The 24,072-nt window shown below is 42.8% G+C and overlaps 1 protein-coding gene across 1 annotated transcript; it reads left to right on the top strand.

Moving 5' to 3' along the window:
* Positions 1-9,879: 9,879 nt before the first annotated feature.
* LOC147416902 (uncharacterized) lies at positions 9,880-16,567 on the top strand. Its single transcript, XM_086507972.1, has 6 exons — positions 9,880-10,012; positions 10,104-10,177; positions 10,244-10,592; positions 15,469-15,515; positions 15,979-16,057; positions 16,177-16,567. Exons 3-6 carry the CDS (start codon positions 10,305-10,307, stop codon positions 16,285-16,287), a joined length of 525 nt encoding a protein of 174 aa, XP_086364098.1. The 5' UTR covers positions 9,880-10,012; positions 10,104-10,177; positions 10,244-10,304; the 3' UTR covers positions 16,288-16,567.
* The last annotated feature ends 7,505 nt before the right edge of the window (positions 16,568-24,072 follow it).

The following is a 24,072-nucleotide window of genomic DNA, read 5'->3' as shown; positions in this document are numbered from 1 at the left end:
GTTTGATCCAAGAGATTCTAAGGATATTCGTAAGCAGATTCAATATGGATGGGTATTGTTAAGTATGCATAGCAATTGCGTACTATTTGAACCAGAGGTAGCATATTTGCACTAGAAATGCTTGATGTTGATTGATACAGGAAATGTATGCTCATGTGGATATTATGATGTCCCAATGTGTGGGCAATTCCTTATTATTCCATTTGATCCTGGGGTTACTAAAGTGCAAGTTGCAGATGCAGAGGATACGAGATGCCTGATGTAGCAGGCTACGTGATGCAAGGTTTTGTTGTCTAGATTATGTTAAGTCAGAAGAGTGTTTGCTTATGCGTTCAATAAGATTACATGGTTGGCTTCCAAATGACTTCTTTGGACAATTGATGAAGTATCTTCACATCTTTTGAGTTGGTTCTGCTACCAGAACTTGAGGCAAAGGACTTGACGGCCATTTCGTGTGCAGACAGAGTAAGGCATACTTGAGCTTGACATGGTTCCTTAAAGAGAGCTTAATGGTCAAGCCGTGTGCATCATTAACTGGAGCACTTGAGTCTGGCGGGGTTCACTAAACAAGTTATCCATGATTGAATGCTTTGAAGATACGGCAGATACAGTTCAGAGATTTTTGATGAACAACTACCTAATGATTAAGTTAGCACATTGATGATAGGGTATAAGCCTTATTTTATTCCTTATATGTTTACCAGTTAAGTGAGTCTTCAAAGGGTTTCATATGTAAATGTTTAGCATGCACATTTTGGGCATCCGAATTTTGCCAGTTTAATTTGTCTGTAGAAATATGGCTTCTTTGCCGCCTCTTGAAGCACCTATGAAGCATGTTTGTGAAGGCTATATTTTGGGTAAGATGGTGCATTCAAAGTTTCCAAAGGATGGTTCAATTAGGGCTACATGTAGATTGCAGCTTGTACATAGTGATGTTTATGGGACCATGCAAACTCCGTCCTTGGGCAATTACCTTTACTTCATGACTTTCATTGATTATTACTCCAAGCATGCATGGGTGTATCTGCTTAAAGCTAAGTCATAAGTGTTTAATTGCTTCGAGCAATTTCTAGCTATGGTTGAAGATGTCTCTAAATGTACTATGGGCACCCTCCGTTCCGATTGAGGGGTGGAGTATGTCTCATGAATTTAATGCATTTCTGGCTAGTCGTGGGATAAAACACCAATGTACAGTACCGTATACACCTCAACAAAATGGTGTTGCTGTGTGCTACTAATGTACTCAATGGGTGTCCTATGAAAGCTTTGCAGTCTCTGACTCCATATGAAGTATGACATGATAGAAATCAATCACATGTGCGTTTTTGGTTGATTAGCTTATGCTTTGGTGCCACAAACGCAACGCATAAAATTGGATGATAAGGTTGTCAAATGCATTTTTGTTGACTATAGTATTGAAAGAAAAGGGTATAGGTTGTACCATCCGCAAACAAAGCGTATCTTGGTTTTACGAGATGTTGTGTCTGTGAAAGCTTCTGTTCAACCCCTGTTGTCATGTACTAGATAAAGTAATGTAAGCTCACATGACATTTATGAGAGTTTGTTACCTCTTTTCATTGGTGGAAACTTGAATGTAAATTCCAATGAGGAAAATGTACAACCTATGGGGGTTTTAGAAAATGCTACGGATCAGCCTATTACTGATGCAGATGTGCATGATGTACTTGATGAGGAAAGGGTTGAGAATGAGCATGCTAGAGGTATGCCAAAATGGTTGGTGCATACTTTGCGTGACAGTAAATTGGATGCACCTTTGTTGTCTAGTCGTACTCGTTCAGGTTCTCGCCATGCATCTTATGCATCAGATTGTTATGCTTTGGCTGTTTCTAGCTTATGTGATGTGGAGGAACCATTGTCTTTTGATGAAGCACAGAATTTAGAAAATTGGATGGCTGCCATGCAATCAGAATATGATGCAATTATAGAAAATGATGCATGGACTTATATGATTTGCCTCCTGGCAAAAAGGCCATTGGTACGAAGTGGGTTTACAAGTTGAAACGTACGCTGGATGGTGACATTGATGGCTATAAGGCTCGACTTGTTGCAAAAGGTTATGCACAACAGAAAGGCATATATTATGAAGAGACTTTTTCTCCCACTTGTCGTATGACTACTGTGCGTTTTCTATGTGCATCGGCAACTCATTTTGGATGGGGTGTACATCAATCAGATATTGTTACTACTTTCTTAAATGGTGATATATTTGAGGAAGTTTATGTAATGCAGCCTTGTGGTTTTGTCATTAAAGGGCGAGAAGAAAAGTATGCAAATGTAAGAAAGCTCTGTATGGGTTCAAGCAATCTCCCCGTGCTTGGTATGAGAAAGTTGGCACTCATTTCGTTAAACGAGGCTTTCGTAATAGTCCAACAGAAAGCACTTTGTATGTAGAGTGTGAGCGTGGTGTACTTCTCATCGTCGTTCTTTATGTTGATGATTTGTTGATCACTGGACCCAATGAGACATATTGTTGACTTTAAGGTTGATTTGAATGCTACTTTCAAGATGAAAGATTTGGGGCTGTTGCATCATTACTTGGACATACAGTATAAGTAGTGTGATAGTGGTATTGCATTGTGTCAAATAAGTTACCTAGAGACATTTGCTATGTAAGTTTGGACTTGAGGACTGCAAACCTATTGCTACTCCGATGAAAACAGGTTTGAAGTTGAGTGTTCATGATGCTGGTGATCCTGCCGATGTCACTCTTTTCCAAATTGCTGTTAGATGCCTTATTTATGTATGCAATACAAGGTCGGAAACTCACGGGTCAAGAGATTTATGCATAGCCCAAGGTCTAAGCATTGCCAGGCCCTCGAGAGGATTTTTCGCTAGTTGAGTGGCATTTTGCATCGATCTATAAGCTCCTACACAGGAATGCGCACTTCCGTGACATGAGCAGGCCTTCCCAAGATCGGCGCGCATCTTCAAAATCTGAATGTAAACATTCTTTGATAATAGTCATGGCATCCATAGCCGAATTCTCCATGGCTTTCCAACTCTTGTAAATGCACTGTTTAGGCAAATCAATCGCTCATGTCCAATTGTCTAGTTATGCTAAGGTTTAGTGCTGACCATGTACATTGTGAAGGGCTGCTTGCGCATGCTAACGGTATGACCTGGTAGTTGCACGGACCTATCTCCAGGCTGCTTGCCTGAGCCTTCTTTTCTTTACACAAAGGACCTACTACTGCACAGTGCAACCTCTGTCGGCATTAGCCTTGTTCCTACTGATTGGATGCCCCACACACACACACACACACACACACACACACACACATACACATACACACACACACACACACCCACACCCTCACCCTCACAGGCTGTACATAAACACACCCACCCTGAACAGAGAGCGTTGGTGATACCCACACACTCTCTCTCTCTCTCTCTCTCTCTCTCTCTCTCTCTCTCTCTCTCTCTCTCTCTCACACACACACACACACACACACACACACACATACTTTTTTTTTTTTGGTGTAAATCTGCTTTGATTAATTTACAAGTGGGAAACCTCAAAGTGAGGAAAACCCATGAAAAGAAAGGGATACAAAACACGGAGCACTATGAGGCTCCGAAGGCTAGAAACAGTCAAAATAAATCTTGTAGGTTTCAAGAGTGATGTCTCCAGCGTCATAGGCAAAATGCAGTGCTTGACCTAGAGATAATTTGAAATAGGGAAAGGGGCCAACAAGAGTGCCCTGGAACATTAAGGAGTTCATATGATGCCAGATGGCCCACATAGTCCAAAATCTGACCCAGGTGAAGAACACCGCAAACTGAGATTGCTGTGACCGAAGCACTTCAAAAAGCCAAAATCGTCTGTGAAAAGAGCCGGAAGGAAAACACAGCCGAAGAGCAATAGATTGTTGCCGAATGAAGGCTCTGGAGTGACGACAACACCACAGTAAGTGTGGCACTGTCTCGTCAGCTTCAAGGCATCTGGAGCAGCGGGAAGGTGCAATATGCCGAGCATGCAACACACTGCCAACAGGTAGAGCTCCCACCAAGCACCTCCACAAAAAAACACGTTCCTTCAAAGGTAGACGACTCTGCCAAATACGAGACAATGTGTGTTGCCACCACAAGGATGACTCGGAAAGCGACCATAGCTGATTACCCGATGCACAATCCATACATCAGACTCAAGAATGGCATAGACACTGGCAGCTGAGATGCAGTCCAATCTAGTAGTAGCCAGATTCCAATCAGAGAAGCGAGAGTCTTCATCCAAAGGAGGAATGGGCGAATGAGCAGCAAGCATGTTTTGAATCTCCCGCCAGAGAGGAGAATAGTGAAGACCCAACCGAAAGCAGGAGACGGCATCAGCGAAAGAAAGAACATAACCCGAGTCATCAACCACCTGATGCACCTGACATATTCCTTTTTGGGAAAGAAAATACGCTTGGCGAGGAGACCGTTGAACCAAAGTCGAAGCAAAAACCCTACTCCAATGCAGACTCTCCAAGCGAAGAGAGTTACCCCCAAGGATTGTCGACTATCCGAAGCCAATTGCGAAGTGACAACCTTCCAATCAACAAGTAGAGAAGAAGTAAAGGAACATCCAGGAATGTGTCCTTCAGGCTTCCCAAAAACAACATCCCAATAAGTCGGTTTCCAATAACCAAAAGAAGGGGTGACAATGTGCGCACATAAATGTGTGACCATGAGAGCCCAGGGTTGCTGTTGCTCCACCAAAGTTGGCAACAACATAGCTTTTCGAGCGAGAAGATGACGTCTCAAGTCCAAAATATTCAACCCTCCAAGCCGCTTGGGAGAACACAGCTTGTCCATAGATAGAAGCCGAATGCCCCGCTTGGTAGACGAGGTCCGCCAAAAATGTTCTAAAATATTGGACATGAGAGACTGCAAGCGCAACCGAGGCCAGGATAACAAAGCGCGCGCACACACACACGCGTGCGCGCGCACACACACACACACACACACACACTCTTACACACATGCGCATGCACAAATACACACTCTCTCTCTCTCTCTCACACACACACACACACACACTTTTTTTTGTTGTAAATCTTCTTTGATTAATTTACAAGTGGGAAACCTCAAAGCGAGGAAAACCCACAAAAAGAAAGGGATACAAAAAGCGGAGCACTATGAGGTTACGAAGGCTAGAAACATTCAAAGTAAATCCTATAGGTATCAAGAGTGATGTCTCCGGCGTCATAGGCACGCGCGCGCGCACACACACACTCTTGCGATTGACGAGAATGTTGCAAATGCTTGAAGGACTGTTTGGAGGCACACCTTTATCAAAAAAAGTATGTTGCTGTGTACGGATTTGCCATTTATCCAATTTGCGCTCATCATTATGTCGTATAATCGTGCGGGCTGAAAGTAATGCATTAAGTTTAGCCTGCGAAAGCGGGAGAGTTAGCCTTATGCATTAATTGTTGACATACATCTCGTGCGTGCTAAACATTTCCTCGTAGCCGAGACATATAATACTTGCCATAATCACTAACAATACATTGGATACGCATAACGAAACGGAACCACGTAGCATCCATGTCCGTATGTATATGTGAGATGAAGTGTGGAATTATATCCGTAATATGATTATATCCATAATCAAATTGCGGAAAGCTTCATGCTTCAGATGTGCATAATTTACGTGTAAAAGCCGTCACCTTGGCAAAGAAAAAACATCAAGTGATGGGCCAAAGCGCGAAGTTAGACATATGAGAGAATGATCCAAAAGGCCTAAAGTATAATCAATGCTCAGATCTCACACAAAGGCATCATACTCATGTCTGTGAAACAACATCAAGTGATGTGCCAAAGCGCAAAGTCAGACATATGGGAGAATGATCCAAAAGGCCTAAAGTATAATTAATGCTTAGATCACACACAAAGGCATCATACTCTTGTCTGTGAAAAAAATACCAATGATCAAGTCCGGCTCTGTAAGAGGATCGAACAATGTGTTGGAAAGTGAATTCTGCGTCTCTATCGTGTAAAAGCAGCTACAAGTCTAATGGATCACAAAAGCGCATCATATGATCCCATGCCTGGCATTCCACATGCAACATATACGATCGAACTTTAGTATTATCCACATGATTTGGAGCGTATAAAAATCTCCACAAAGGAGCGCATCTGAACGCCAACAATAAGAAGAGATATCATGCCATAATCTGGCATGTTTGCTAGAGGTTGTGAAAGCACATACTCCTCCAAATCCAAAGACTTCCCCATTAACAATACATTGAACCACCATCCACTTACGAGCTGGGTCATTAAAGGCAAGAGTCGGTTGTAATTCATGACAAATAAGCATAAGCACTCCCTAGTAAGTGTCATTGCTTGCATAAGCTATCCAGTATTTGACAAAGTATGATGTTTGACCGGCAAAATGTTACCGATTATGCTCTTGAAGAACTACCACATGTGCCTTACATGTATGTACATAGTGCCAGGTTAGCCTCCACATGTTGTGATTGCATAACCCACGCACATTGTAAGAAATGCACTTCAAAAAACTATGCATACTATGCAATATGTACAAAGGGCAAAGGAACAAGATAATTAAGTGTTGGTGCCCATCGGCACATCCTCATCTGTTGAAGAAGTAACCGTAGGGACATCATGATAGGTTCTAGGAGACATGGTCTGAAGTGCATCCGGCAAAGCAAGTAGTTCACTTGTGACCGCTTTCTTATATGAACGCACCACCTTATCCCACGCCTCCGCCACCGATTTATTGTCATTGTATGGCAGCTTCGTTTGAGATGTAGCCTTCAAGGGGGGCACATAATTACGGGAGGAAGGTGGAGTACGAACCTTGACCGTGTTTTTGGAACGATCCAAGCATTCTGTGATGAGTCCTTATCCTTGCCTTTTTCCAATTCCCATTCTTTTTCTTTTGAAACCATGGGATGAGGTGTTGTGGAAAGCAAAACCTGCTTTTTTCTCCTTTATCCACAAAGGAAGGTGGTGTAGAAGTCAAAGCACTATTATGCTGAAGTTCTGGAGAGGACTTCGAGGGAAGAGAAGGATGTGCAGGTGGCAAAGCAGAAGGAGGAGGTTTGAGATGAGGCTCCGGACATTCTGATTGCATGTGACCAAATTCACCACATCAAAAACATGAGTTGGCAAATTTGCCCCATAAGACTCTGATAATCCTTGGTAAGAGCCGATGGCAATATGTGTGTCATTTGGATGTTAAAAAACAACGGGGACATTCCAAGCAGGGCATCTCTGGCTTCACTCTCGGCCAACAAGACCTCATAAAACCCATGGGCGCTGAAATAAACTCCTCGAACCACTTGCCACTTAAGCATAAAATCCACCCATTGTCTCACATCCTATGCTGTAGGCATTTTACCAGGAAAGAAAAGATTCAATGCGTATTGGGCAACAGGATCCATTAATTGTTGGACCGGAATAAAGACCTCTTTCTCAGGTTCTGGACCCTTCCATGCTCTACAAGCATCTGCAAAATTCTCATGTAGGCACTTCTTAATGAGAGAGAAAGCATCCGTCGATGGTGAGCCCATTGTTTCACATCGTTTGTAGATGCAAGAGGGATCTGTCATGTATCTTCAAAATTCGAACTGCAGCAGCTTTTCCAAAGCAGACGAACACACTCTACGCCTAAAACCCACTCTCATAGGTGCTCACACAACGGCACTCTTTTTTGATTTTTCAACCTCCCTCTCTCTCTCTCTCTCTCACACACACACACACACACACACACACACACACACACCAGGGTACGAAACATGCACAGATAGGGCACGCCACACACACATTCACTCCCTTTATAAGCACACACATCAAAGCAAAACACCAGCCCTGAACAAAATCTCTCCAGAACTAAGGGTATCCTGTGCAGGTGGTTGAAAGCTTCTGGAAGGGTGAGTACTGCGAAGAGAGCATAGGGTGCAGGTCAAGTAGGGCAGCTCGCATAGGTCACGCATGACAGCTCGCGCAGGACTGCTCACTTAGCTCACCAAAGAAGCAAAACGTTAGATCTTCACTTACACACACCACACACACACGTGCGTGCTCACAAATACTCTCTCTCTCTCTCTCTCTCTCTCTCTCTCTCTCAATTTTTATAATGAACACCTATCCTTTTTTTGCATGTAAAAGATCCTTCTATTAGTTTTTGAAACTGGGAACAAGTCCTACTCAAGTTTTGGCTTTCTTAGCAAGAGGTTGCTCCGGAGTCTTATCGCCTTTATTGGGACATACACAGGAGGTGTGTCCTGTTTGGAAACATTGAAAGCAATTTTTTTTTTTCCGAGAAAGATCCTTCTATTAATTAATGAAACTGCCCATAGGGCTACAACCACCTCTGCAAGAGAGGGCTACAACAATCATGATGGGGAAACTCTCCCAATGAAAAAACAGCATATGTACAATGAGGCTAAATCAAGAGATGGGAGGATGGAAAAGCCACACAGGTGGACGGTAGTGCCATTTGAGCACACCTTGGACCATGGTGAAAAAAGGCCCAGGACGCCAGAGTCGAAGGAAAGCCTCTTTGCGCTCTCGCATGCGGTTCGAGCTGCCTTGGAGTCTCTCGAACTGTCCTCTGAGAGTATGTATCAGCTCTAGCCAAAGATCCCGAACAGTCTCTGCTGGTGGTACAAGCCGAGCCTCGAAGATGCGGAAGCAAAGGGCCCGCCTGATGAACCAGTGTTAGGCCATTGATGAGCTCCCAACATTCCTCTCTCTCACTGCACCACTCCTGTGGAGTAAGCTCTGTAGCAGGCTGGAGTGTAGGACGACCTCTTGCATCACTATCATCGTGCTGGTAGAGGATAGCTCAAACTAAAGTGCCGGGCCGGTGAGAGTGGACCAAGCAGCTGCCCCCCAAGTGTACTATCGATCTGTAGAAAGAGCTGGCATCAACCGAAGAACACGAAGCCACATCTGTTGTGCCAAAGGACAATCCCAAAGACAGTGATGTTGACTCTCCACAAGATGGTCACAAGCTGCACATGCGGCCTAGAGACCACTATGTACAAGCCAGCTCCCAACTGCTGTAGCTCGGTGTGCAACTAGCCACTGGAACAAGGTGACTCGCTTCGGCTGTCTGGAGTCCCACAACCTCTCCCAAAAAGCTGCCAAAAACTCAGCTGTGAGACCCTCCTCTTGCCAATGAGGTGCTGCAGCAGGATGAGCCTCTGTCTGCGCTGCTAGTATGTGACGTCCCACTCGAACAGCGTACTGAAAGAAAGGAACACCTGGATGGTCTGTTGAGGAGAAAGGGTCCCTCCAAAGCCACTCTCCAGGATCCTATTGCACTCGTGCCAGTGGACAGCTCTCCCAAGCCCACAGTCTCCAGTTGCCTGTCTCAAGAGCTGTTGGGTCGGGATCTATGACGCAAGTCCTCCCACAGATGCCCACCACACGGATCCTTTGAAAACAGCACTCTGTCACCTGTGGGGCCTCTACTGCAACTCGGTGTAAGCGTCCCTCAACATTGGAAGCATTAGCCTTCTTGCTGTAGAGTTTCTAGTTGGTGAAGCGTCAAACGAGGTCTTGCGGGTTCGATCAAATTGTTGCGAGAATCCTGAGGATTTGTGTGTTGTTGTCGAGGATTCTAAGTGTTTGTTAGTTGATCTTGTTCCAATCTTCCTTTCATAAGCTTATAGCCGACTACATCATGGTCCATGAGCTCTTGGATGGTAGAAACTTGCTTGGACAAACAGTGTCCAATCAACTACAATTCCCCTATCAAGAGGATACAAGGTACAAGAAAAAAGAAGGGACTCTCCATTAAGGAACACCTATCCTTAATGGAGATGGTTTTGTTGTTTGTGCTTGCATGAGCCTCTATGCTATTATTGTTTTCGTTTTGCCTCATGTTCGATATCAGATGCAATTTCTTCAAGAGTTATTAATTATTTAGCTGGAGGTGTTCAGGGAGGCCTTGGGAAGGATCTTGGCCACAGGGCATAGTCGGGTGCCTGTTTATTCAGGGAATCCAAAGAATATTACAGGATTGTTACTGGTCAGTTAAAGCCCCAAACCAGCTGTAATTGTTTAAGTATTCTATGAAACACTAATATAATGTCATGGAAAAATCTGTGTTTTCCTAAAAGGTCAAAAGTCTTCTCACTGTTCGTGCTGAAGCTGAGACTCCTGTAAGCGCTGTCTCAATAAGAAGAATCCCAAGGTGCCTTTCCTTAGTAATTTTTGACATGGTAGTATAGAAATTGTATTTGACTTCCATCATCTGTAGGGTGCCTGCAGACACGCCTCTTTATGATATTCTCAATGAGTTCCAAAAGGGACAAAGTCACATGGCTGCTGTAGTAAGACAAAGTGCAATCACAAAGCCGGCTGCCGCAAACCGTATATCTAGGCTAGCTGATGAGAGCACATTTACAGTTTCAGTTGATGATGAAACCAAGGAGATTGATGTTAGGGTTGAGATCCCCAAAGATGGCAGCAACATTGGAAAACTTGATGACGAGCTGACTCAACAAACAGAACCAAAGCCACCATCAACAGAAGTTTCTGATGATCTAGAAGAAGGTGAAGTGATAGGCATCATCACACTTGAGGATGTTATTGAAGAGCTTCTCCAGGTAAGCTGCTCAGGCTTCTATAAATTAATGGTTGTTTGGTTCCAATAACACGTGTCTTTTCCAAATTAAAAAATGCTTTTGACTTATACATGGACTAAAAAATTTGATTACTTTTTGTGTAAAGATCGGGTGTTACGTTTATTTTGTCAAACTGAAGCTCATCTAGAATCTAAGAGAGCACATATTGCACTTTCCTTTAAGGGTGAATGTGGGCTTATCTTGGACTCATCTAGGTGTATCATCTAGAATTTAAGAGAGCACATCTTGCAGTCGAGTTCTAGCATACTCATGTCAAGTTTAGCTAAGTTCTTAAATCTAGTAGCCTCCTTTTTTTTTTGTGTGTGTGTGTCTGTGATTTGTGGACAGGAGAGAATCATTCTATGAAATTCTAAAGAACGTAGACCCGAGTTTAGAGTTCAGAGATGCTGATCGCTAAAATGCTTCTAATAAAGAAGCTTTCTGCTGCCGCCGCTGTCACTGCAGGTCACCCCGGAGAGAGCCCATGGGTGTCCACTGTGAGCCTCGTCCTTGTCATTATCACCACTTTGATGGACCCTTCCCTACTGGTTTGTGTGAGTGAGTTAGGGTGTGTATTTCGATGTGTGGGCTTTATGTTCTTGGGTTTGTGCTTTGTGTTCCGATGTGCCTGTTTGGGGTTTGTGTGCACGCACGTGTGCTGAAAGGTGGCCATGGTATAAAGATCTTTTGAAATGAGCAATAAACATTTTAGCAAAAATTTAGTAAATGACGGGCATGAAAGTGGTCGGCCTCCATTGTACAAAAGACACACATAATGCCTGTTTAGGTAAGAGTTTCAAAAGCGCTCTTCCCAAGAAATTGGCAAAACCTATGTTTCCCAAGCTTTGTTCATCATGTACAAAAAAGGCTCTTTGATGAATGCCAAAATTGTACAAAAGACTCAACGCTGAGTCCATCTAAAACGAGGGACTTTCCAGCTGTCCCAAAATTCTTCTACTCAACTCTTTAGAGGTAGAAGCCAAAGAAGATGCATTGACCTCATTAAGAATAGGACATACATAGCTAAGCTCTAGTATCCACGAGTCAGGTAATGGAGGAGAGGCAAAAACTTCTTTAAAATGAGCATGAAAAGCGATGGACAATTCACGTTTGGAGAAGTGCATTCCCCATTTGACAACTTTTATGCTCATTAGCCGTTTGGGGAAGTACATTCCCCATTCCCCGTTGGAGAAGTACATTCCCCATTTGACAACTTCTTTAAAATGAGCATGAAAGCAATGGACAATTCACGTTTGGAGAAGTACATCACGACTCAAGTAACTCTGATTAACATGAAGCAAACACGACTGGTGGAGATATCCTCAGGTGTCTTTGAGGGATTGTCTTCCCGCATTGATTTGTTTTTTCGTGCAGTACTCAGAGAGATGCGGTCCTATGTTCCTTCGCCAAAGGGGTCGCCTATGATACACTATAGATTCCAAACACTTTATGGTAAACATTGGACTACCTCTGCTAATATGGATGCTTTGATTGATCTTACTTCTTTCAGCAGGATAGACCTTAAGAGTGGATACCATCAGATTCGTATCAGGCTAGAGGATGTGCACAAGACTGTGTTAGGATGACGTTTGGTCTGTATGAGTTCTTAGTGATGCTATTCGGTCTCACAAATTCTCTTGCCACGTTTAATAGGATGATGGATCAGATTTTCCACCCGTATCAAGAGTTTGTCGGCACATTCTTTGACGACATGATAGTCTACTCAAAGAATAAAGAGGACCCTGACGGGTTAGTTGCTTCAAAGCCAGAGGACATCCGTGCAGTTGCCACCGGCCTTTTACCGTGACCTACTGTTAGTAGAGCCTCAGTCAGAGGGTCAGGATGCATGCAGAGAGCAGGTGTGGGCATAGATGCCTTGTCTTGTGACTTTGGAGATGTGCCAGAGGCTTGAGATGCCTCTTCAGTTAGAGGAGCTCTACGCGGCCCTCAGAGCAGTTCCCCGTGGTAGCTGTCCAGGTGAGGATGTTTTGACTCACAACTTCTTCTTAGAGTACTGGGACTTGCTTGGCTTAGATCTTTCCAGCGCTTTTCAATACATTCTACACACGGGAGAGATACCTGACAGCATGAGTGAGGGCCTGATTTACGTGATTCCCAAGGAGGGTGGCTCCTTGGATGAGATTCGACAGTGGCGACCCATCACCATCCTCAACTCAGTCTACAAAATTCTCGCCAAGGCTCTGAGTTTGAGGATTGAACCACTTCTAGAGAGCATCATACATGGGGCACATACATGTTTTGTCAAGGAGCGTAGTATCCTTGACAACATCTTCACTTTCTGGGAGGCATCTGTCCTCGCGCGCCTCCGTGGTGAGGATCTGGTTATACTTCTTCTCGATTTTGAGAAGGCCTACGATAGAGTTGACTCGGACTTTTTGGAGGGCACTCTACGCAGGATGGGCTTCTTAGATGCATGGATCAGAGGTGTGTCAACTCTTTACAGATGGACACACAGTCAGATACTTTTGGCAGGTGGTAGAGGAGATCATTTCATGCTCACACGTTCGGTCAGGCAGGGCTGCCCTCTTGCCCCCTTCCTCTTTCTGTTCTATGCTGAGGCGATGAGCAGATTTTTGGTTTCACAGTTGGTTGGTCTACGTGGCTTAGCGCTCCCTATTCGGGGAGATGAGCTACTGGATGCTGAGTTTGGAGACGACTCAGCCTTGTACTTGGAGGGCCAGGAGGCCAACCTTCACAGGTGTGAGCAGGCTCTTGAGACCTTTTGTTGTGCATCAGGCGCACAGATCAACTGGAGAAAGACAGTGGCTTTCTCGGTTGGTAGTGCTCCTACGCCAGATTGGCTGCCAGATGAGGGCTTTAGATGGATTCCCCTAGGGATTGCAGTTCGATACTTGGGCTGTCAGGTTGGCTTGGACTTGTCTTTTGAGCAGCAGATTGCTCCCCTCCTCCTGTCCATTAGGAGGAAGTTGTTACATTGGAGTTCCGCACGACTTTTTGTGGCAGACAGATTTGTAGTGGCCAACCAGGTGTTGTTGGCTACTATGTGGTACATCACTTCTTGTTGGATCTTTTCGAGTTCCTGCATCAGCCACGTAGAGAGGCTGATTAGGAAGTTCCTTTGATCAAGGCGTGACACTCAGATAGCCCGGCCAGAGTGGCCTGGCAGGTCATCACTCTTTCTTGTTCTCAGGGAGGGTTTGGGATCATAGACCCAGCACAAGAGAGTAGAGCCCTTCTTGGGAAGTTTGTTGTTAGAGGATTACTTCCAGGGGAGGAGCCCTGGAAGGAGTTTTTGCTGCTAGGCTTAGCGTTAGTACCTCAGGCTGGAGGCCCCTGGCAACCTTCGACCTGATGGATTTTCACAGAGATGCACAGAGTTGGCTTGAGCAGGAGACTGGAGGACCGTTTCACTGTGAGTCTGCTCTGTTCCTGGGAGTAGCTGCGGAGAGGCCCGGAGCAACATCAACCTACTTGCACGGAGGAGCGCCTAAGACAACCCATGGTTTGGAACCCCATGGTTAGCACTTTGCTATTTTTCATCTTTGACTTCTTTGGCTTTTGGTCTTTGCGTTCCTTTTTTGTTTTTGCTTTTTGAATTGCTTGCTGCTTTTGTTTGGTCTGTTGTTTCCAGGCTTGGTGTGCGTGTTCTACATGTGGTTGTTTTCTCTTCTCTCTACCAGGTTTTCTGTGGCTGGACTTCTTCTGGTTTGCTTGAATTCTCTTTACTGTGTTCTGAGAGAGAGAGAGAGACTCAGCATCTACGTATTACAGGAGCCACCATCAGCAAGTGAACTGTCCTCTGCAGCACCATTGTCCTCCTAGAAGCTGAGTGTTCCTGTTGATTCTTGCTTTTGATCTCTATTTGCCAATCATGTGGTGATGTGCTGCTTCTTACCTCTTGTCTTCTTCTTGCTGGAACAGCAGATTCGCCAAACGAGGAAAAACTGGCTGTCACCAGTTCAAAATGTAACCCTTTTGGACCATTTTTTCTCCCATAATGGGGCTCCCTTGGCTAGAAGGTGACAGCCACATTGTGGCCAGCCCCCATTTGCTACAAAAAAGAGCTCCCTCCCCCCATTAACATAGAGACCCTCCACATTTGAGTGCTCCAGCTTGAAGCTCCCACTCTACTGTGTGCGCAAGCTCCCTTTCGAGCTAGTTTATGTGGCATATATAATTCCAAGCAAAAAATCTAAATAGGGTTTTTGTTTTGGGCCGTTAAATTGCACCAACCCATTTCTGTGACGTTTGCTGTGCCAACGCTGTTCCCGACTCCGTTACCCATCCTTGTTCCCCTTTCCGTGCACGATGTGGATGTCATAAGATACACAAAAGAACGGTATGCATCATAAAGTGGCTGTGGATGGGCAGGGTAAGTGTAGGAAGTTTTGAAAGTAGAGGATGTGTGTGGATGGAGCTCTGACCCCTGTAGTGCTCAATGCATATCCATCTGCCTGGGAGAGTACAACAGCACAGAAGTGCAACACTCATCAGTATCCTATGAAAATTTGTGGGTTCACATTTCAGCTTATCTGTCGATGAAGCTCTAATCTCTGAAGTGCTCACTGCATATCCGTATTCCTGCGAGAGTACAACAGCATGTAACCCTAGTTAGCTCCATCATGCGGCAATGGGGGGATTGGTATTCAAACTTTGCGAGCACCTAGAACGAAAATGATTTAGGGTTAAGTTCTGGCTTTTTGTCCAATCGCATGGGAGATCAAATATTCACCTTGCGTTTATAAGCAACAATTATGAGATTGGCCTTACGTGCCTTACATGTTCTTAATCTGGGACTTTTTCTGTTTTGTCCAAATTGCATTTCGAAGCCTTAAATAGTTTCTAATTTGTTTATTTTACATGATGCCATCTGTAGGAGGAGATTGTTGATGAGACTGATGAGTACGTGGACGTCCATAAGAGGTATGTGGAAGAGTTTTGTTTGAGCCTATAATATGTTGCTTATCCGAATGGTTTTGCCTTTCCCTCTAATTTCTGTTCAGTGCTAGCGCTAGTCAAATAAATGTACATATTGACACATAGTTGAGGGTTGTAATGAACGTTTGAATACCTTGTCTTTGACAATACTTGTCTCTTCAGTTTCTGTAGATTAGAAACTGAAGTTTGGCAGAGCTGAAGGGTTTGTTGTGGACTTTGCTGGTTGTTTCGAAGTGTTAGCTATTCCCTTCTTGTTGCCTGTGCAATTCCGTTTTTTTGTTGGCTTTTTGCCTACATAGCGGTGTTCCATCTGCTTAGTATTCTCTACGTCTTTCTTAGTCCAGAAGTCCCCTCCTCGTTCCTTCGATGTTGAAGGGTTTGAAATGGCTTTTTGTCTATTGACGTGACATATTTACTTGACTTTTATTTGCGGCATTCTTCCTTTCAGAATCAGAGTTGCTGCAGCAGTATCATTGGTTCAGCCTGCCAGAAGTTTGTCTGCGGCCCGTCTTCTAAGTATTTCTCGAGTATGTTGGCACTGACGATTCCTGATTTGATGTTTTATCATTGAAACATTGATTTAGTTAGTCATACACTTGGGAGTCATTAGGTTCTTAACCTTCTCCACCTGTTCACATTTTTCCAGAATGCAAGGCATGCACAGAGTCAAAAGTATGTCAGAGATTCATCAAGTAAACCGGACAAGCCTGTGAAAAGATCAAGTAGCCTTACACAGCCTTTATTGGACAAAAGGTGAAGGTGGTTGCTGCCCTCAAAAGAGCTGCCACATGCAACTGAATAAAGTGAAAGAGGAATTGGGTCTCGTGGTGCAAGCTCAAAGCCCACTGTTTGTGAGTGTCGTTCCTGAATCTCGAGGAACTGGAGGTCACAGATGTCCTCTATGTTTGGTATAGCATTTTTCAAATAATAGCCGTCTAGTCACAGTTTTTGAGTCCGTTCTTTCTGAACTTTGATGAGGATGAAGAGAGATGAATGACCTATACTTTTTTAAGTCCATTTTTCAGATCATTCCACGATTGGCAGTTGTTTGTCTGTTCTAATCAAAAGCCGTCAAGGTCGGGGGTCGGGGGGCAGCCACTCTGAACCGCTCATCTGCAGCACATTCTGGCCCGGAATTTCCGCTGCAGCCGTCAGATGCACAGCACGTCAGACAACGGAATCGAGACCTTGAGCGTCCAATGGGGTAACGGCAGGTCAGCGCTCAGAAAACGATGAGGTGTTGAAAACTCAGCATGTGTAACTGTAATAGGGCAGCCAATCATTGGCGTCGTAATCAGAGCACCACGACTGAGTGCCGGCAGGATTGAGTGCAACTACGTGACTGGCAGGCACACGTCTCCTTACGATGATTGGCCCCCCTCCTCTCGACCATTGACGGCCGGGAATGGTCGCCTACTGACCATTCCCGTAATCAGGGCTCCCGGCCTCCGCGGGTCGCCCATGATTAACGGGAATGGTCAGTAGGCGACCATTCCCTACACCGTCCAGGCCTTGCGTCAGGGGGCAGCGCTTGTGAGCCGTGCATCTGCTGCCCTTTCTGGCCTGAAATTTCTGCTGCAGCCGTCAGATGGCCACCACGTCAGCATGCTGAATACTAGCCCGAGGCTCCAATCGCTTGCCGGCACGTCAGCGGTGGGAATGGGCTGAGGTGCTGACACCGCAGCATTCGTAATCCAAACCCTCAGTGAGCACACGTAAAGCGGAATGGTCGCCTACTGACCTTTCCCGTAATCAGTGCTCTCGGCCTCCGCCGATCGCCCTTGATTAACGGGAATGATCAGTAGGCGACCATTCCGTACACCGTCAAGGTCGGGGGGTGGGGGGCAATGGATCTGGGCCGTACATCCACTGTCCAGTATATCAAGGAATTCTAGCTTCAGCCACCAGATGAATGCCAACTCAGCCTACGTAATATCACCACCTGCAGCCCAATCAGACGCTCGCAAATCAGCATGCAGAATGGGCTCTGCTACTGACACCTCAGCAATGGGAATCTTGTTGATGATTGTGTGTTGAGAAGCTGACATGTCGGTTGTTGGAATTGAAGCTGCGCACTGTATTGCTGTGACAGAGCTTCAGGTTTGCCACTTGGCACAAAGCTAATGGCCCCCCACTCCCCCGACCATTGACGGCCGGGAATGGTTGTGCATAGACCATTCCCATAATCAGTGCTCCCGGCCTTCGTCGGTCGCCCTGATTAGTGGGAATGGTCAGTGCACGACCATTCCCTACACCATCTTATCACAATTGTCGAGTCGTCTTCCTTTTCGGGTGGATTTTTCTTGATGTGTTTTTGGGTTGCATTCAATGGAGCAATTCAAAATTCTGGAGTATTTCATGTTTTGAAAGAGTCCATATGAATTTTTTTTCTCGAGAAGAGATCTGATATCCAGTCCTCTATGGTTGATTGTATGGTTTTCGGTTTCAACCATAAAGATTCTTTGCCTTTGAACGAGCATACATGTGTGTGTGTGTGTGTGTGTGTGTGAGAGAGAGAGAGAGAGATGCACTTCAATTATTCTATGAAATCTTGTTTCCAAACAATTTGTTCTATCATATTTTTGAAGGCAAGTTTTTTGAGTCGCAAAATCACCCTTGTTTAGGAGACTATTCTTAGTTATTAAAAAAAGTTTAACGAAAACTTTTTACGAGGTCTAACATCTAGATATAGGTGCGGAATTATCTAAATTTTGGCTCAAAGTTGAGAAAAGATTAAGACTTGTGGATTGTTCAATTAGGTCTCTCCCCTATCTCAGAAAAAATAAAAATTCTTTCAAAACATATTAAGTGCATAAGTAAAGGGTGAGTTTACGAAATGAAAAGACGGAAAGTCGAAAGACATATGAAGATGGAAAGTCAAAAGACATATGGAGGTGGAAAGTCTTAAGTCTTTTTGTGTCCATATAAAGAGGTATTTCTCCTCTTTTATTTATTCTTTAGCGTCTTCTTCTCTTTAAAATGTTTTCTCTCTCTCTCTCTCTCTCTCTAAGGTCTCTTGGGATAGTTTCCTACAACGTTAAAACTCTTTTTCTTCTTGGGTGTGTGCTAATAAAAAGAGGAAAATGGTATAACCTTTCTATCACCCAAGTGTGGTAGATTGGTTATGCCATTTCCCTCTTAAATGACAATCTTGAGTTCAACTCCTCCTCGGCTAGATTTTTAACGTCTCTTGGATAGTTTTCTACGACGTTAAAACTCTCTTGTTCTCTCTCTCTCTCTCTCTCTCTCACACACACACACACACAAAATATTGTATCTGTCCTTCCTATTTATTATTGTTGCAAATCTATGTGCTTCGTCATTGCTCGTTGCTATGTGCTATTGACTAGCGCATCGTTTTTATTATTGTTGAGGGAATCTTTAAATTCAGAACTACCATGCAAGCGGTTAACTAAATCATGTAACAAATCTCCTAGGCATTAAGATAATGCTTTACAAATTAGATCGATTGGAAGGGTTGAAGCCCAGGCCAGCTAAGATTCTTAGAGCATGATGCTCAATTATGGTATGTGTAGGGATTTATACTATCAATACCTATCATCTCTTTGTTTATCATCTCTAACAAAGAGATGGACCTAAAACTAAAAATTTCGATCTATGACTAGGATATGGAGACAAGCCAAGAGGTTGTCAATCTCTTGTCTAAACACAATGCGCTCCATTAAAAATATCTATGTGCGTTCTAACCTCGGAAAACCTAGTTTTTATCTCTATGATGCATTCATGCATCAACATGTAAAATTAATAACAAATCAACTTAAAACAATACTAAACTTAGTAGGCACTATCTTTGCAAGCTCAAAAACACTTCAATCAAACCTTAAATTTGCACTTTGATGAAAATGTCTTTTTTTTGTAGGTATAAATTTAAAGTCACTTTCGAAGTGTTGAGACTTCGATTAATCAATTAGATATGTGAAATGATATTCAATATAAAAGATATCACATGGAAGATTGTGGAAGTCGACGTTTGGATCTCGCGATATGATTGTAATGTTGATATCCACGTATAGAGCTTGATTAATCAGATATGTGAAATGATATTCGATATAAAAGATATCACATGGAAGATTGTGGAAGTCGATGTTTGGATCTCGCGATATGATTGTAATGTTGATATCCACGCGTAGAGCTTCTTGAGACTAAACAATATTGCTCTCGAAATTTTGATACAATAATTGTGTGCTATGGTGCAAAAGAGAAAAACACAGTAGTAAAAGATGACATACGGCATGCAAAGAAACCTTATCAGCTCACTTTCATCAATAATAATGATGTCCTTCAAAAAATTTACAATTTTTTTAAATATACTCCAACTAAGGGTCTTCTATGTACAAGGGTTGAATGGCTATAGAAATAGCTTAGGATACAGCTTGAACACTCAGTCTCGAATGCTTATAAATATAAAACAACAATCTATTGGTTTTTTGGCAAGATAATTACAATCACTTTGTATTACAAGGGTTCAAAATTCTCTTGAGCATCTTTTTCTGGAGCAAGCATCTATTGTTGAAACCTTCCAATACTCCCTCCCTCCTTTTTTATGTGGTTCTCAGTATGATTCAACGTTGGGATGGTTGTAGGACGATGTTGTAGATGACGATTTGCTTTTCATCTTAGGCTTTCTCCATACTCCCTTGCTAGTTGGATATCTTCTTGGGCATAGGGCTCGAAGGTGGCTTGATGAGGAAGCTCCATAGCATGGTAACTGGCAAAACGAGCTCTTAGGTCATTGACTTTTGGCCCAAAAATTATGGTATCCAATGTGAAAAACATGTGTAGAATACTTTTCAAAAGTACTCATAGTATGAAGGCATAAACATTAGAAACACAAAGAATGCATGTAAGACTTGCTCATCAAGCTGCTTGTTGAGATCGTATAACAGATTTAATTCTCCTCCAAAAAGGACATCCACGAAGTATCTCTAACATGCGCTTTGTGGTACATATGGATGCAAGCTACTAACATTCGACATATTCTTCCATAGCATTTGGCAAGATAGATCTTCCAAGCCTTTGTATTGCTTTATTGTTGGGATTTTTCATCTAACCTCTCATTGTCGTTCAAACCTGGTAATGTTGGATAATTCAGTCAATTCAATGGTGTCTTCTTTACAGTGTTTCATGCTGGCTCCAGGTTCTCATTCTAGGCACTCGGCAAAAAGGGACATACTGCTAGGGCTGTGGTATACCACTCTTCATTGTTCTTTGTTGGTTTTAGTAATTGTACGTTGACTGAATGTAAAATTCTTACCTCGCATTTCATTGCCCTTTTTTAGTGTATCTCTTTTGCTATGATAATTTGCTCATGAAACTCATTGATTGCTAGGTCTACCAAATTATGTGTCTTATCCAAAAGTGTCTCTTGAATTGTAGGTTCCTTGTGCCTTTTGTTGTTGTTCGTGGAGCAACGCTTGTCTCTGACACATCTTGAGATGTCTCCGTCTTTGTTTCCTAATTTCGTGTACTCTTTTCATCTTGTGGTTTAGCTGTATCTTTTACCTCTGTGTTTGACGATGATCGTGTTGTCTCTCTTTGTTGATTTTTTGGTTTCATTTCAGGTCCCCTTTCTATATCTTCATTATTTTCATGATCGTTGGTTTGAGTGAACTATGGTTGCTTACACTTGAGCTTTGCTTGTAATGCCGCTACCAATGTTCGCACATCCTCATTCTCCTTCTTTAGAGCTTCATTCTCTCTTAGTAGTTCATCTCAATGAGCCATAGTTGTCACTGTAGCATCTCGTCTCATGCGTTGTGTGTTCTAACAACTTTTTCTAATTTCTTAATTTGCTCTTCAGCATCTAAAGTAGAACTTATATCTGAGAGCCATACAAGTCTGGGGTTGGTCTTGATTTTCTCAACTATGTGCTTTTGAAATGCCAACTCCTCTTTTATGCTTTCTGATTGTACTTTTGCAATTGCGAACTTACCTTCGAGTAGTGTATCCGAATGTTCAACAATGTCCTTGATCATGGGCCTTTGTCAATTTATGTTGTTGAGGTATTATCTAGCTTTGGAGAGCTTCTACCTCTTGCCTAACTATCTGAGCCTTGACCATTGCATCTTCATGGTCATTTCTTAACGTATGTTGCTCAACATAGGCCTCCGTTAGATCACTTTTTAGTGCTAAGAAGGTGGTTTCATCCTATGTGTGTTCTTACAATGCTACATTGTACATGTCCGTCATAATCATTTGTAGTGCTTGATAATAGTCCATCATACTCCATTGCCTAGCTGACACACTTCGTATAGATACAAGCCTTCAAATTTCTTTTAGCATTGTATTGGGATTTTAAGGCCGAGGGAAACTATCATAATCTTTAGGACCCTCTTGTGCCTATGAGGCCTTCGACTCAGATATAGCTTCCTGAGCTACTTGCTGCTATATATCGCCAAAAGAATGTTCACTCATCTTGGAGTGTGAACTCTTTTAAGTGCTCTCTAAATCTGGTCTTCTTTTTGTGGCTTTGGTGGCTTTCGTCTCTTTAGCATCTCTTTCCTCCTTTTCCTTCTCCATTCGAGCGTATAATTCTTCCAATTCTTCCGCCGAGTGGGGCCATGGGATTCTTTCTTCATAGTTTCTTGGGAATTTATTTTTTTGCAAAATCGTCCTCATCTATCTTTTTTTTAATAAATTGCTTAGTTAGTTTTTAAGCTCTAGCTTGTTTTTGAGCTTTCTCTTCCTTGGCCAATCTTTCAACTCTCATCGGCTTCTGGTCCTTCTTGTCTGTAGGATCTTATGTCGAGTCAAAAGCTTGAAATTTTCACGCTGTAGTTTGAGTAGATTCCGACTTTGCGATCTCTTCATCAATTCCCTTTTCGTGGTAATGGATCCAAGTGTTCTGAGTAGGTGCTTCACACAATTTTTGGGCCGCCTCGATAATGTGATAAGCAATTCTTGTAAGTATTTCTAGAGCATCGAGGTATGTTGCATGCTTCTTCTTCTTGGTCAAGAGTTCTAGGATATACTAGGCATGAGTAATTATCATTGGTTGAGTTTGTTGGTAGGCTTAGGTATGTGTTGTAGTAGCCACTGTATGGTTTGGCGTCATGAAGCGTCCTGGCCTCTTGTCTTCAATCATGCAGAATTGTTTGGTAGGCAACCCAGCCTCTCGAAATATCATGTCAGTGAACATGGCCACTTCTCCTTTCCTTACAAAGACTTCGCATTCTAGCTCCTTCTTACCCTCATGGAAGCACCTTCGTCTGATAAGTGTAGTGCCTCAACGACCATCCTTATAGTGATTAATACTTGAACTTTTTCATTGTCCAAATGTGGTAATTTCAGTAGTTCCACCTTCTTTAATGCTTGTATATAGCTCATGCGCTCTATGAATATCCATGCCACATGGCGACAATTGGAAGTAATTCAACAAGTTGGTCTTCCACTAGCAAGCTTATGGCGAGGTAGTAGGCTTCCCTCGATATCATGGGTAGCATTACGATATTGTTTTCCTAGTCTTTGTAGACAGCTTCATAGATGGCTACACCTTGCAAATCTAACCTTTCTCAGTGACTGAGTGGTTTGGCTAGAAACTAGGATTTCAGTATTAGCTACATATTCTTTGAGCTTTATACACAAGATCTATGAGTCTTTTGAGTTTTGACCTCACAAAGGGGGTTTCTAGACTCTTGTTAAAGTGGCTTTCAAGTTGAAAACCTTGCTGGGCTTGTGATTAGACTCTGTGAGAAAAAAATTGCGTTTTTTTTTCACAGTTTGGAGATTTTAGCTCTGATTGACTTCCAGGTTTGTGGATATCTTCCCATGATGCAATAAGGTTGTTGAACCACATGTACCATAAATCTGGCCCCTCATGCAAGATTTAGGCTATTTTCAAATTTTTTGTTAGGTGAAAATTTAAAGTGTGGGAAAAACAAAAGCCCAATGCATGTGAATATTCTTGGACAGAGATTTCTCAATGTGATGAACAACTTGCTCACTACTAAACAGAGGTGAGTATATACATACCTTAATCTATCTTCAGCTCACCTTTTGACAAAATTTCATGATTGGTCCTATCTCATATGTGCGATGACCTACGGATCAAAAAACTTTGAAAATGGATATTGTATTCACAAATTCCCATCAATATTGCTAGGCATCGACTTTTCAACTTAAAAGACGGTTTCTGTAACTTAAGTGACGATTGCCGAATCTTGACCAAATACTTTCCAAATTGAATTTTAGAAGGTTCTATCGTTTCATAGACTCATTGTGCCTATATTCTGCTTTTTTTGTGAAGTTTTTTCTTTTTTGCTTAGAAAATAAAAATAATAATAAAAGATAAACAAAAAGAAAAAATAAATAATTTTGTTAAAAAATAGGTTAATAATTAGAAAAGGCGAAATTCGAAAGAAAAATTTTGATTTGTTTTTTTAAAAAAATTGGATTTCTCCACTCTTTAGTAATATTCTTAATAGAAAGCATTATTATGTACATATTTACACACACCTAAGGGCTCATATATGACATTTATCCCTTATGTACATGATTTATCTCATTTTCTCGGGACATAAAA

The sequence above is a fragment of the Adiantum capillus-veneris genome, unplaced genomic scaffold (genome assembly GCF_014529385.1).
Source record: "Adiantum capillus-veneris isolate H3 unplaced genomic scaffold, ASM1452938v2 Hic_scaffold_385, whole genome shotgun sequence".
NCBI classification, from domain to species: Eukaryota; Viridiplantae; Streptophyta; class Polypodiopsida; order Polypodiales; family Pteridaceae; genus Adiantum; species Adiantum capillus-veneris.
The sequence above is the reverse complement of the archived record's forward strand: the minus strand, read 5'-3'. Positions and strand labels throughout refer to the sequence as shown.